Genomic DNA, 15,271 nt, shown 5'->3' on the forward strand with positions numbered 1-15,271 from the left:
GATTAATTATTGACTATGGAGTTCTAAAATTGAGCAAAACAAAGTTGAAATAGAGTTTATTGAATAGTACGAGTCAAGCTGAGTCAGTTAAAAGGCGCATGGCGACGACATTAAGGTTGAAATGGCGTGAACTTCAGTAGTTAGGAATTCTGTAGGAGAGCCAACATAATGCCAGAAGGAAATTGAACTAGTCCGTATTGACACGCTAGCAATAGAATTAATCTTATACAACGTAGGACACCAATGTAGACTCGTTAAAAAGTAACTATAACTTGAAAGTAGGGAGAGTTCCAGCAAACCAGAGATGGATGGAGCAGATTATGGCACAATTGGAGTTAGAAATCTGGAATGAAAGAAAAGGGAGGAAAAATAAAGTTGTTATAAAAAAATAAATAAAAAATAATAATAATAATAAAAAAAGGAGGCTTACCCTTGGGACTAGTGTGAGGTGTTCACTAACGTTGGCTGCGTGAATCAAACTGGCGAGTAACCTTATTGCTGCTTCTAGTATTGTATGTATGTATACGTAGAGGCAGGGAGTGAGTCATGTGAGGAGGAGGGGTGACCGATTCCTTAGGCGGGTCGGGTATTCGTGGAGGGGGTGCCGCATGAGAGGGCAGTAGAGTAGTAGTTGTTGTATTATTAACAGTTGTATAATTAAAGATTCTCGTAAAGTTATTATTATTTATATTGAAAAGAGAGAGTAGTTCTGGAATTTTCTCGATTATTGGACTTTTAATTTCTGAAGTATCATTTAAATTTTGATGCCCGTTAAAATGCTGGTCTAGGAATATGTATATGTTCTCAAACTCTGTCATAAGTTTACTTTTATTGACGTATTTCAAGATTTGAAGGTCTTTTTCAATTGTAGTAAAACTGTGGCCAGTCTCTTCCATATGGGTGCTCATGGCGGAATACTTGTTATGTTTCGAAGCGTTGTAGTGTTCAAGGTATCTGGTCAAAAAGCTACGTCCAGTCTGTCCGATGTAGGAGAATCCACAATGGGTGCATTTAAGCCTATAGATACCAGAGTTCGAGAATTTATTGTGATTAATGTTAACTATATTTGAATTGAAGAATATATTACGGTTCGTATATCGGGTTCTATAAGCGATATTAATATCGTATTTCTTTAGAGGGTTAGTAACTTGAAATAGGCCTGGATTTGTGTAGGTGAAGGGAGCATATTTCGTTTTTTTAGGCTTGTCCGGAATCAATTTCATTGCGGTTTTTAATTTTATCTTGTTAATGATTTTATTAATCATTAAGGGGTTATAGCCGTTAATTCTGGCCAAATCCTTAATATAGTTTAGTTCTTTTTTGCGATTTTCAGTTGTCAGCGGGATTTTTAATGCTCTATAGACAAGACTAAAAAATGCAGCCTGCTTATGAGATTGCGGATGTAAGGAATCGTTTCTTATAGTGATGGGGGCACAAGAAGGCTTTCTAAATATTTGAAAAATGAACTTATTATTCTCTCTAGAAACGTTTAAATCCAAAAAGTTTAGAGAACCATTGATCTCATCTTCCTTAGTGAATTTGACATCATTGTCAAGCTCATTAAGGGATGTTAGCACACTATGACTATCGTTTTTCTGTGTATCTATAATGGCAAAAGTGTCATCAACATACCTTAACCATAATTGAAGACCATTAATATTATTGATTATTTTGTTATTTTCCAAATCATCCATAAAGATATTAGCTAGAATGCCCGAGATCGGGTCACCCATTGCTAGGTCCTTTTGATGATATATTCTATTATTGAAGGTGAAATAGTTGTTATTAAGTACAAATTCTAACAGACTGATGAAATTATCTATTTCGCATTTGCTAAGGTTACTGTGTTTTAAAAGGTTTGATTTAATAATCTTGACAGTTTTGCTTACCGGAATATTGGAATACATATTGGTAATATCATAGGATACTATTATATGATTATGCTCAAGATTGAATTTCGATAATTTTTCACAAAATTCAACGGAATTTCTTATATAGGCTGCATTACTGAATTTAAAGTGTTTACTGAGAAAATTATGCAAAAATTTTGAAACTTTGTAAGAAGGGCTGTTCATGCAGTTGATAATAGGGCGTATAGGTACGTCTCTTTTATGGATTTTTGGCAAAGCTTTTGCAGTTGGAAGTTTCGTGTTCATTATTATAAGTTTCTGATATTCGTGTTCTTGTAGTAAGAACAGCAGATTCTTCAATAGGTTCTTCAAACTTCGTTGGATTTTGGGGGTGGAATCTTTATTAATAATAGTAAAACTGCTATTAGCGAAGAAATCTTCGGTTTTTTTAATGTAATCATCTTTATGTAGTAATACTGTGGTGGGACCTTTATCAGCTTTAGTGACGATGATATTATTATTATTAATTTTATTTCTTACATCATGTATTTGTTTGCTAAGGGTCGGATTCAAGGTAGTTTTCAGTTCTTTCGCCAGAAAAGGAAGCTTTTTCTTTATTTCATATTTAATGTCTTTATGCACTTCTACGGGGAGTTTTTGAATGTTAGATTCAATTTCAGCGACTGTAGTAATCAGATCGTCGGTTTTTTTCGGGTTAGGCCAATTAAATTTCAGGCCTTTATCAAGGAGGGATAGTTCATTATCTGAAAAGTCGGTATTAGATAAGTTCACCGTAGTAGGAAAATGATTTAAGTCGGCGGAAGGGAGGTTAGTTTTACTGTTGACACTACTGTTTATTCATAGTGTTTTGCAATTGTATCAGTTTATTGTCTAATGTTGTTTGTTTCTTCTTCACTATGTCATGTACCTTTTCACTGACAAACATGGAGTATGAACTCCATTCTAATGGGGACATACTAGAGGATATTTCAAGATGCGTCTTATAAAGCTGTAGGTTTAAGAACGATTTCTTTTTGTAATGCGCCTTGATTTCGTTTTTTAACCAAAATTCATTAACTTTCGTTTGAGTTTTACGTAAATCAGAAGTCGAAAAGTTTTTTCTTTGAAGGTGTTTTAGAAATTTGGGAATTAGTCCATGCTTCATACATTCTTTTAAAAATTGAATATCTCTAGATATTTTGCTGACCTTGACTTTGAGATTAAGATATCTATTCCTTCGTCCTACAGCAGTACCAACTCTTCAAGCGTCAGCACCCGGAACGAAGCGAAAACGAGATTTTACCAAATATCACAGAGCTACTCCATGATAAGATTCGACCCCTACTGAAAGTATCAAAACCTAGATCCTTTGATGATCTATGCAGAATCTTTGCCCAACTGCAGGAGGAACACAACAGCAAAGCTATAGAAGAGACCAGCACAGTTAGGAAGTGCTACCAGAGTGGAAGGGCGGGACACCTGAAGAACAAGTGCCCAGCCTTGACGTTGAAAAACTAGGTCCGGCCCATTCTGGATTGAGGGGGGATGGGACCGAAAAGAGGAATGCGCCCCAAGACCCAACAAATAAGCAACCCTGGTCAAGTGGGAGAGTGATAGGTCAGACAGTGAGTAGAATAGGCCAACCCCACCCAGCTACCATCTTAAGGATCAGCAATGAGATATTTTCAGCCATACTCGACAGCCAAGCAAGCCATTCATTTGTCAATGGGACTGTTGCCAGATTACTACCGCCTATGAAGTCTCACCACCTCGCAAGGGTAGTGGGAGCAGCAGACGGGGTAACCTACACCATCCAAGGACAGACTAACATAACCGCTAAATGCATGAACATTTAGGCTTACCCCCAAAAACAAGGTTCTTTACCTTCATCTTCTCAATTTGCGAAACCCAAAAAGTACCCAGCGATATCAAAAATTCCAATATCATTACTGTTTTCGAGAAAGGTGACCGTAGTATATGTGACAACTATTGTGGCATTTCTCTGTTATCCATTGTAGTTAAACTTCTTGCAAGGATCCTGCTTAGCCGCCTGCAAGTCATCTCCGAGAGGACTTTACCAGAGTCTCAGTGTGGTTTCCAAGCCTCCAGAGGTACTGTAGATATGAACTTTTGTGCAAGCAATTGCAAGAGAAATGCAGAGAACAACAGAAGCCCCTCTATTTTGTGTTTTATGACCTGGAAAAGGCCTTCGATAGTGTTCCAAGACTCACTATGTGGGCAGTTCTGAGACGCTTTGGCTGTCCCGAGCATTTTGTGGGCCTAGTGCAAGCACTTCATGATGGTATGACTGGACAGATTCTCCATCAAAACAACTTCTCCGAACCATTCCCAATCACACATGGGTTGTAACAGGGTTGCATACTTGCTCCAACTCTGTTTGTCTTGTATCTGGCAGCCATGTTTTATGAAACAACAGACAAGCCCGGCGTAGAGATTAAATTACGCTTTGATGGTGGCCCCTTCAACTTGGCCAGACTTCATTCGCGAACATACCAGTGTTACTAGAGTAACTGAAATGCAGTATGCTGATGATGCCGCATCACCGGCTCTTACACCTGAGGAACTGCAAGTCAGTCAGTCAACAGTTTCAAGGATGCATGTGACCTTTTTGGCCTCAACATCAACACTAAAAAAAAATCAAGGTAGTTACTCAGCCTGCACCAGGGACTGACATTCCAGAATTTAACATATCCATCTCAACACCAAACTAGAACAAGTAGACCACTTCACTTACCTTGGGACTATCTTGTCAAAGAACTGGACTTCAGAACAGGATGCGTAAAACAGGCTTCGTGCTGCTCAAGTGGCCTTTGGCTGACTATCACACAGTCTTCAGGAATAAAAATCTTACAATTTGCACAAAACTAATGGTGTTCCAGACTGTAGTCAACCCCACATTTCTCTATGGCTGTGAAATATGGACCTTATACCGCAGTGACATCAAAACGCTGGAGCGCTTTCACCAGCAAAAACTACACCCCATCACGAACATCAAGTGCGAAAACTACGTCTTCAATGTTGAAGTTCTCGAGAAAGGATGTGCTAAGTGTGTAAAAGCAATGTTCGTTGGCCATCGCCTGAGATGGGCAGGACATGTACACCATATAAATAACACCAGATTGCCACGCCAGATACTCTAAGGTGAACATGGCTCCGGTTCAACACCACGGGGTGCCCCCCTGAGACGTTTCAAAGACCAACTAAAACAAACCTTAAAAATGGCAGAAATAAACCCACAAAACTGGGAAACACTTGCCAAAGACCATTTACTTTGGCGGCATAGTGTCTGTGCCTCAGTTCAACACTTTGAACAAGAACGCCACTGACATGAAGATATTAAGCGACAGGAACGCAAACTTTGCCAAATCAGCCAAGATTTACCCCGTCCTTCAGCTGCGTGATGTGTGGACGTATGTTCTACACAAGAATTTGCCTGTACAGTCACTGGAAGTTTAAACACAAACTGCTGTGAATTGAAGTGAAGTATTAGCCAGGAAATCTGTAAACTCGGAAACGAGTAACTGCCGCCGACGATGACGATCCTCTAAATATAGAATAGATATCACCTTTTGGCCAATGACCTCTAAATTTACTGCTATGTTAATATAAAAGATATATCGCACGCAATACGAGATATTAACTCCAACCCTCAACAACTCAGTGCGTACGCCAGAAAAACCCTCTCCTCCTTAATAAAAAAAAAATAAAAATAAAAAAAATCAGAATTATAATCGGTTCTCAGAAATTATTAAACACCATGTATAAAAATGATACCATTCCTCCGATGACATTAAATATAACTGTAATCCCGTTCAGTAAGGAAGTGAAGAACCTAGGTATGACCCTGACAAACTCTTGACTGTTTAAACCTAAGAATTTCATTTTTGTCCGTATTGAACTGAAAATTTTTGTATTGAAAAGGTGGACCGTTTTAAATTTTCCTATCATCCAAACTCTTGACTGGTCTGCACACGTAAGAAATACATGTAGAAAGATGTACGCGACGCTACACCCTCTGAAACGACACAATGATATTTTGCCACAAGACGTAAAGCTAAAACTTCTCAAAACATTGATACTAGCAATACTTGACTACTGCGACATTGTCCTCGATGTGACATGTGAACAAACTACGAAACTTCAACAAACATTGAACTCTGGTCTCGATTTGCTTTACCTTGAGTTATAATGCTCACATAAGCTACACAGCTCTTTCCTGGCTGAAACCTGAAAGGCGACGGAAGTTTCACATTCACTGATTTACCGAACTCTGAAGGAAAATCTACCCAAATGCATTTCTTCAAAATTCCATTTATTATCCTCATTCCATAATTGTAACACTAGATCTGGCACTTCCCTTCCAATTACATCAACCACTCTTCAATGTAAAACAGATCCTTCATTGTGGCTGGGTCACAACTTTGAAATTCACTAACAAAATTGAAAATTGCATGCTGAGATTACCTGTTGAATACTGCCGATTGTTTCGTGTGATTGGTGACGTCTAATAGGTTGTGTGATTGTGGTATGAAGGCTAGTAACAATGGCATTTTACTGTACAGCTGAAGAACACTGTTGTTCTTATAATTAATACTAGGTTATTATTATATTTCTATTGTTAGAGAGTAAATGTACATAATATTTAGCTTTTAACTCATGTTGATTTTAACTCCCTGTTTATTGCCACACTTGTTTTTCCATTACTTTATTATGTATTGTGTTTTGTTTATGCACTGCTTATGTTTTTCAGTTAGTAACTCTTTTATTATGACTCTTTCTCGTTCTTATCTTACTTTTATGCTCCGGATTTCTTTTTATCTTGTTTTTATTTGTTTAGCTTTGCTTTCATTCTTCTTTATATTTTCTCCATATGTGTTAGTTATCCTTGATTTTATAATAGTACATCTCTGTTATATACGTATTAAATTGTAATTTACATGGTTAAGTGTAAGAGAGGGCCACGAGCCCTAATTTTGCCACTGCTAAAGTCAAATAAAATAAAAATAAATAGGTTATGCACTCTCGACACTCAAGAGAACTGATTGCAAGAAATCAGCTTAATTTTCCATATCAAATTCTAATAACAGAGGCTTACAGTAATTGAAAATCACCATAAAAAGTATCAAAAAGGTGGATGATTTTCAATTATTGTAAGCCTCTGTACTCAAGAGCATGCCGCATAAAGATGGCCATGACTGAAGGACTGGTTCTCTAGATAATGATGCAAAATTAAATGCAAATTATAAGCCCAATAAATATGAATCCTAAATCTACACAATATTAGAAATAGAAACATGGCATATAATGTAATACAATGAGAATGATAATGAAAATGACTGAATAAATAAACTACAGCCCACAGCAGTTCTCAAATATGGATAAGTACACTTACCACAACTGTAGCTTCCAAATACTTTCCACAGAATGGAGCGCTTATTCTTCAGCTGCCCTATTAACCCCTTAACAGAGTATTTATTTTTCACCTGTTGAGTAATTTAAATGTTTTCTCTCATCAAGCATGAACACTGTTTCAGTAGGGCAAAATACCATGAAACATACAAGTATCAAAGACATGCATACACTCTCTTTTCCACACTATCAGTTCTGCTAGTTCATCAGAAAAAAAAGTTTGAAATTCTTCTTCTTCAGTATTGGCCTTTGCATAGTGCTATATCCATATGCTCAAAAATATTTATAGGTTCAGAGTTGCCCTCAGAGTGTAATGCAAACCAGCATTGGCGATAAATAAGAACCTTTTACGCTATTCCGAACTCCGCACACTCTATTTGATGTTTATAATGTCATTCTAAGCCGCCATGCTGATAGCACTGCCTACTATATGCAAGAGCAGTGCGCTGTAGGCAGGACAGACGAAGATCCTTAAGGCAATTTCCCTGCCCTCCTTTTGAATTCTGTGATCAGCAAGACGAACAACCGACATTCAATAGATGGCAGAAAGATTCAGGAAAGATTTTACGCTTATAAGTGGCTCGTGCAACGTACAGTGTTAATTTGACATGGCTTGATGCCTGAAAGTGGTTCACGCAACTGGCAGACAGTATGCCATGACGCATATAAGCGGCTGATGCGGCTAAGCGGTTAACAAATTTACGAGTCAACATGAATGGTGATGAAGATGGCTTCACGTGACCCCTACTTACATGCGAAGTAAGTAGTCTATTCATTGGTGATTTTTTATAATTAGCTTTACGTCGCACCAAGACAGATAGGTCTTATGGCGATGATGAGATAGGAAAGGGCTAGGAGCGGAAAGGAAGTGACCGTGGACTTAATAATGGTGCAGCGCCAGCATTTGCCTCAAGAAGAAATGGGAAACCATGGAAAACCATCTTCAGGACTGCTGACAGTAGGGTTGAATCCCACTATATCCTGAATGCAAGCTCACAGCTGCGCTTCACTAACCGCACGGCAAACTCGCTCAGTGCAAAAGTGCTATAACTATGTTGGATAACTTCGCGGAACTCTTTCAATCTGTCTTAATGCTTATCATCGCTTTGGAGCCGCTTCAATCATATATGTTATCACATAAATACTTCAGTTGCTTCACTGTTTTTGAAGTCATGCACACCCACTTCTCAAAAAAATGCCAGATCTATCGCAACTGACCTGCTAAAAAGCTGCATTACCAACTTGACGTGCATCTTCTGAAAAACCTTAGGAATGATGTGCCTACAGTCTCCTCTAGTATAATTAGATTTACAACTTGGCACAAAACAGCCTGGCATATTTTTGATGATGATGATGATGATGATGATGATGATGATGATGATGATGATGATGATGATGACTGCATTGAATAACAACACTCAATTCACATGTGAAGAGTTCTAAACAGTGTGTCATGCCTACACAACATTGCAGTCAACTGCTACTTGTTCAGACCAAACAATGTGGGCGACGCATGGTGTTGAAATATTGAACTAACGTGTCAACAACGAAGCCTTATCGCAGTTCCAACAATTGATGATCTACTCACCCTGGTGAGAGTCGAATGTTCTTAAAAATTGGCAGAGTTACGAAGAAAATGCATGTTTCTTGTAGAAATTTTTTTTTCAAGGCCATGCAATGCACTTCATTTTTTGATACAGCCAACCGCTTCTTCATCATTTCAGCTGATGTAGGGCAAAAGTTGCCTTAATTTGGGACATTCCCCTGTAAAGTTCCCCACTAGTTCAAGACGGTGAAATATATCAATACCAAAAGTATCCCTTGTATGACTCAGGACTTCAAGCTGCATCCTTACCAAATTTCAGCTCACAAAAAAAAAAAAATATATATATTCACCATCTCTTTTTATTAATAGTACAGACATTATATAGTAACAGACCCTCAATGTAGAGGCTACTTTAAGACAAAGTGCAGCCTACTTGAACCAGCAAAAGTGTGTAATGGACAGATAAAGACAAAAAAACAATCTACTGAATTTAAAAGAAATTCACCGAAGATGGTTTCTTAACACTTTCAACACCATGCCTGTACAGGATACGGGCGAACTGCTTTCCTCGTTGTGGATGGCGGCCGTATCCCACACGGACATGTTTTTTGCGCGTGTTTATAGACACGCTAAGTAAGAGAGGGTCAAGAGCCCTAACTTCGCCACCTACAAAGGCATAATAGATAAATAAACTCCATGTATCCTATACGGTTCCCGTCTCTTGCTTGAGGGTAGTAGTTTATCTAGTGTCCACTAGAATGCAGCAGTTATCAGGAAATTTAAACTGAAACGATAAAAAGGGTAGTTTCTCCTTGCTGTGACCTTGACTGAAACATTTGATGTGCCAGGTACTGGGCACGCCAAATCTGTCATGCTGTCAGCTGTGTTACTGTGCAAACACGTCCTCATGCCAGCACAATGATGTGATACTTTGGATATTTTATTGCAAGAAACGGGTTTAGATACTGTAGATGACAGTAATGAAGACTCTGCTTACGTACCAGATCACATATCAAGTGATAGTTCGGGTAAGATTTTTATTTGTTATGTCACTTGCGAATGCAAGTTTTTAGCTGCATTATTTTTCTCTGAATACAAACAATAAAAATGACTTCACCTCTCCAGAAACTTGGGCTTATTTTCCATTTAGACAAAGAGACGCCGGCTGATAATTCACCTGTACCACGAAAAGAAAGTAGTGTAGTTGTGCAATGAGTGTAAGTTTGGACAGTACATTGCTCAATGTTTTCAGTGTTACTGTACCAAAACAAACTATTCCTAAATAGGCAAATTTTGTATTTCAAATGTAATTGTGTTTATTTGTGACTTAAGTAGCCACAGTAAATGATTCATTTTTATTGTTTGAGAAGGCTTATTGGTATAACTTTAACATGAAAGCTTTTTTCCTATACATTTTTTAATGTTTTCCATAAGACTACTACAATTAAATTACATTAGATATGTATACTTCCTGATTGACATCTTCATTTTGGATGGCTGATACCTTCATATGATACAAAAATTATATATACTATGTTTTGCTGTTGTGCAATAATGTATTAAAATTCAAGAAAAAGACCCAGTTTACTGCCAGGCTCCATGTTAAAATATGGTAGTGTTGAAAGTGTTAAAATACTTAGGGATGATTTTAAGGCTGAAAGTGCAATGTCACTCATGTCAAAGAGTTTGATTCTACCCCTATTCCCGATCAGCAAACCTGTAACTCTGATCTTTTTTAGGTTGTATGCTTGCTTGTAAAATGGAATTGTGGACTCATATATTCCCTTCTTCCCACAATCAAAATTGTTGGATTGACTCTCGGAGGATTCAAAGCCAATCATCAATTACATATCCTGCAGTGTTGTCTTTGTAGGCAATCATGGTGAAGATGGCGTGCACACATCCAGCCCCCAAGCCGTTGAAATTAACCAATGAAAGTGTAAGTACCCAACTCAGCCGGAAATCAAACCTGGGGCCCCCTGGACCAAAGGCCAGCACATTAACCATTCACCCATGGAGCCAGACACCAAGAGGTGACTGAAATAGAGAAGTATTTCAACAGTATCAATTTGAAGGAAACACCTGTGGTTAAACAGAATTTGGGATTCCAGTACTCAGAAACAGACAACAACTTGTCCCTTAGCATTACACTTAAGCTACACTATAGTTATCATAGGCATCATCATCACATCGGTTCTCCACTCCAGCAGGTTGGCTGCGGGAATGAATGAGCTTCCTTTATAAACTATTTCTCTCATCACCAATACTCTTCTAGGACCTTCTCCCATTTTCGGCTTCTCATGGCTGAGTCTTTTTCTATCTGCTTCATTCAGCCACCTCTAGATTTGTCTCATGGTCTTTTTCCACTAATCTTTCCTTCAAAGTACACTGTAAGTGTTCTTACTAATTCCAATCTCATTATGTGGCCAAATAATTTCAGTCATGATTCTTCTTGATTATCATATGTTATAGCCATAGTTGGAGGTAGACTGATTAATTTCTGATTTTGTCCCTTGCATGCTCAACCCAAGGAACTTCATATCGGTTGCTGAATTTTCTCCCTACTGGTCAGGTTTGCTGCTTTCAGTCCATAGGTCATAATGAGTAGCAAGTAGGTTTTATGAAGTGGCACCTTTGCATTTGGAAAAGATTCTGTCCCACAACCATTGGGAAACAGAACTGTAGAAGGTTGTAGCCATTTTAACCTTGCTAACTCCAAGTTAACAATGATAAATGGATAAAAAAGTCTATAAAAAGTTATACTGCAACGGTTAGGAGACTCAATATTTCATTAAAAAAGCAATATGGGAATAAAATTGGTTATTATGGTACTTTACTATGGTGATGTTTTCAATATTACAAACTTTCTTGTAAGGCCCACAGTTCTTTGAATTCCTGAAAACTTTTTTTTTTTTTTTTTTTACAATTCTGCTTTACGCTGCACCAACACATTTAGGTAGCATGGCAACAACGGGATAGGAAACGGCTAGGAGTGGGGGAAGCAGCTGTGGCCTTAATCAGGTTCATCTTCAGCATTTACCTGGTGAGAAAATAGGAAACCATAGAAAACCATCTTCAGGGCTTCGAACCCAATCTCCTGAATGCAAGCTCACAGATGCACGACCATAACTGCACAGTCAACTCGTTTGGTGTTTTTTTTTTTTTCTTTCTTGTCTTTTGTTTTCTCCTAGAGTTGAATTATTTCTTTCAGGACCATATTTATTTTTCATATGGATATTAATAACCAAATCCCATGGCACAACAGCCCTGAAGGGCCATGGCCTACCAAGTGACCGCTGCTCAGCCCGAAGGCCCGCAGATTATGAGGTGTCGTGTGGTCAGCACGACGAATCCTCTCGGCCGGTATTCTTGGCTTTCTAGACCGAGGCCGCCATCTCACCGTCAGATAGCTCCTCAATTGTAATTACGTAGGCTGAGTGGACCTCGAACCAGCCCTCAGATCCAGGTAAAAATCCCTGATCTGGCCAGGAAACGAACCCGGGGCCTCCGGGTAAGAGGCAGGCACGCTACCCCTACACCGCGGGGGCCGGCAATCATTTTTATATTAATAACGTCATTATTAAACAAGGTTTAAAAATAAACTTCAATTCGCTGCTACATCACATGTTGTCTTCTATATTTATAGCTTTCATTCTGCTACTTTTTCTATGAAAGAGAACAATCATTGAATACACACGGAATAAACATCAAACAAATACATACCGGGTTCACCAGCTCAGCTGACAGTCCCAGGTATTGATGTAATGCAGTAAAGGTAACACGTTGTAAACGAACCATTATCACCTGCATCACTCTTATAAATATTTCAGGGTATTCTTCAAAAACTTCTTGGAATGCAGCCATAGGTAGACGTACTATTGTAGAATCTTCCACAGCTCGAGCAGACACAGTCTTGTAAGGATTTGGATGACCCTACAATTGTATAACATAAATTAAATTGAAATTTAAACAATATAACTTTGAACAGAGAAAGACTAGTTGAAATGATGTAACAAACATGTGGTGTTCACGCTGCCTTCTCCTAGAACAATTTTAAGTAGTTCCACTGTTATGTTAAAAATATAATATTAAAAGGTGCTTAAATATGCCTCCCTCATGTCAATAGATTTAACAGCATGTAAATGAACTGCAGGACTGATGTCTAGGGATCTCTGAAAACCATGTGCATGACAGAACTTTATTCACAGTTCCAATAACATTTCTCAAGATTGATGGTGAATACAATCTGCTTTACGTCGCAGCAACATAGAGAGGTCTTATGGCGATGATGGGATGGGAAAGGGTTAGGAGTGAGAAGGAAGTGACCATGGCCTTAATTAAGGTACATTTGCCCATGTGAAAATGGGAAACCATGGGAAACAATGGAAACCCATCTTCAGAGCTGCCATCTGGTGAGGTTCGAACCCACTATCTCACAAATGTATGATGGTGAATAATTATTTATGCTTATCCTGCTAAAGAAAGTGATATAAAAGAATGCCATCTCTTAAGATATTGCAAATGGAAGCACTATCACCAATAATGATTACGATGACAATGATGATGATGATGATGATGATGATAGTTTAAAATAAACAGTCAATATTTGACCCCCCCCCCCCCCCAAAATACAACCTTGTTTTCAACATCCTTTTAACTGCTATGGTTTTTAAGATTCCCGAGTGAAAGAACTTCGTCCTCAATACAGGTACTTTTAAAGTGCAATAAATCTACTGAGACAGGCCTTTCGCATATAGACATTTACAAACCAACTGTGCCAAGAATTCAACTTGCAATCTTATGCATAAAAAACAAAGAAACTAATCAACTATTCTATGCAGCCGGTCTCAAGGTCTTTGTAAAGTAAATTGAATCCCATTATACTGTTTTGGGGATATTAGGTCGTGTTATATATTATTACATGCGGACGTGTTTCAATCTCGCAACCATGATTGTCTTCAGAATACGGTAATTACAATTTAGAATGAAAATCGCTAATGGTATCTGTCACTCCGTAGTAAGTGGACTCAAGAGAGAAGGACCGTGTTAGAAATGTAGTTCACTTCAGAGCCTCTGGAGTCAAGAAGAAAGATGTTAACTATGGAGGTTAACCATGATCAACTCAGTATATAGCAGTCCTCTTTGTTACAATTATTCAGGTGTTAAGCAATTTCTATCATGTCACAAATGATTCTAGGTGTAAAACGTTTCTCCTTACAAATTAGAGATGTTGCATCAAAAATGATTTGATGGTCATTATGTATGGCATGCTCCACCACTTACATCTTTCTTAGCCAGAGAAGTCTGTTGTGGTGGAACATTTGTAAGGAGAAATGTACGGAATCATTTGTGAGGCGGCAGAAATTGCTAAACATCCAAATAATAATAACAAAGAGGATAGCTATAAACTGAGTAGATCATGGCTATACTCCACAGGTAAGTCTTAACATCTTTATCCTTGACTTTGGAGGCCATGGAATGAGCCAAATTTCTAACAGGGTCTTTCTATCTTGAGTCCACTTACTATGGAATGACAATTGCCATTAACAGTTTTCAATCAACATTGTCAATGCTCTGAAGATGACCTTGGTTGAGAGATTGAAATGACTCAGCATACAATAATATATAACACGACCTAATATCCCCACAACAGTATAATGTCATTTAATGGTCATGAAAGTCTATGTTTAAATTTAATCCATTAGTATTTTTCAATTTCTTTGCCCCAAGTCTGAGAAATGAACCTTCATAATCATCTGTCAAATACATCCTACATCAGAATCTCCTAGGATGCTCACATCTTCAGAACTCTCCTGGCACAATGAGGGTGTATAAACCTCTGGTAAGACCCCAACTGGAACATGGTTCCAGTGTACAGGACCCCACAACCAGGATTACTTGAAACTTGAACTGGAAAAGATCAAAGGAATGCAGCACAATTTGTTGTGAGTGATAACCGACTAAAGAGTAGTGTTATGAAAATGTTGCAAACTCTGGGCTGGGAAGACTTGGGAGTAAGGAGACTAGAGGAACATTCCAAGCTGTTGGTGGAGAGATGGCGTGGAATGATGTTAAAAGATGAATAAACTTGAGTGGAGCTTTTAAAGGTAGGAAAGATCATAGTATGAAGATAAAGTTGGAATTCAAGAGGACAAATTGGCACAAATATTCACTTATAGGAAAAAACATTACGGATCAGAATAATTTATCAAGGGAAATCTTTGATAAGTTTCGAAGTTCATAGAAATCATTCAAGAAAGGACTAGGTAAAAAATATTGAAAGGGAACTTGCCACTTGGGTGACAGCCCTAAATACAGATCAATGAGTGAATGATCGATAAATCAACTGACTGAAAATTCTATACACAGAACACACAAATGGCAGCATTAGCTTTCAGCAACTCTTGAGTTATGTAGTAGTAGTAGTTTTATATTCCATCAACTA

General features: G+C 38.1%; 1 protein-coding gene across 4 annotated transcripts in view; it reads right to left on the reverse strand.

Moving 5' to 3' along the window:
* Window positions 1-15,271, reverse strand: part of sws (patatin like phospholipase domain containing sws) — an 874,342-nt gene that overhangs the window by 645,285 nt on the left and 213,786 nt on the right. For all 4 annotated transcript variants that reach the window (XM_067138236.2, XM_067138235.2, XM_067138234.2 and 1 more), the window contains exon 8: window positions 12,550-12,759. In XM_067138236.2, coding sequence (XP_066994337.1) covers window positions 12,550-12,759 — 210 coding nt within the window. The remainder of the gene's footprint in view (window positions 1-12,549; window positions 12,760-15,271) is intronic.

The sequence above is a fragment of the Anabrus simplex genome, chromosome 1 (genome assembly GCF_040414725.1).
Source record: "Anabrus simplex isolate iqAnaSimp1 chromosome 1, ASM4041472v1, whole genome shotgun sequence".
NCBI lineage: Eukaryota > Metazoa > Arthropoda > Insecta > Orthoptera > Tettigoniidae > Anabrus > Anabrus simplex.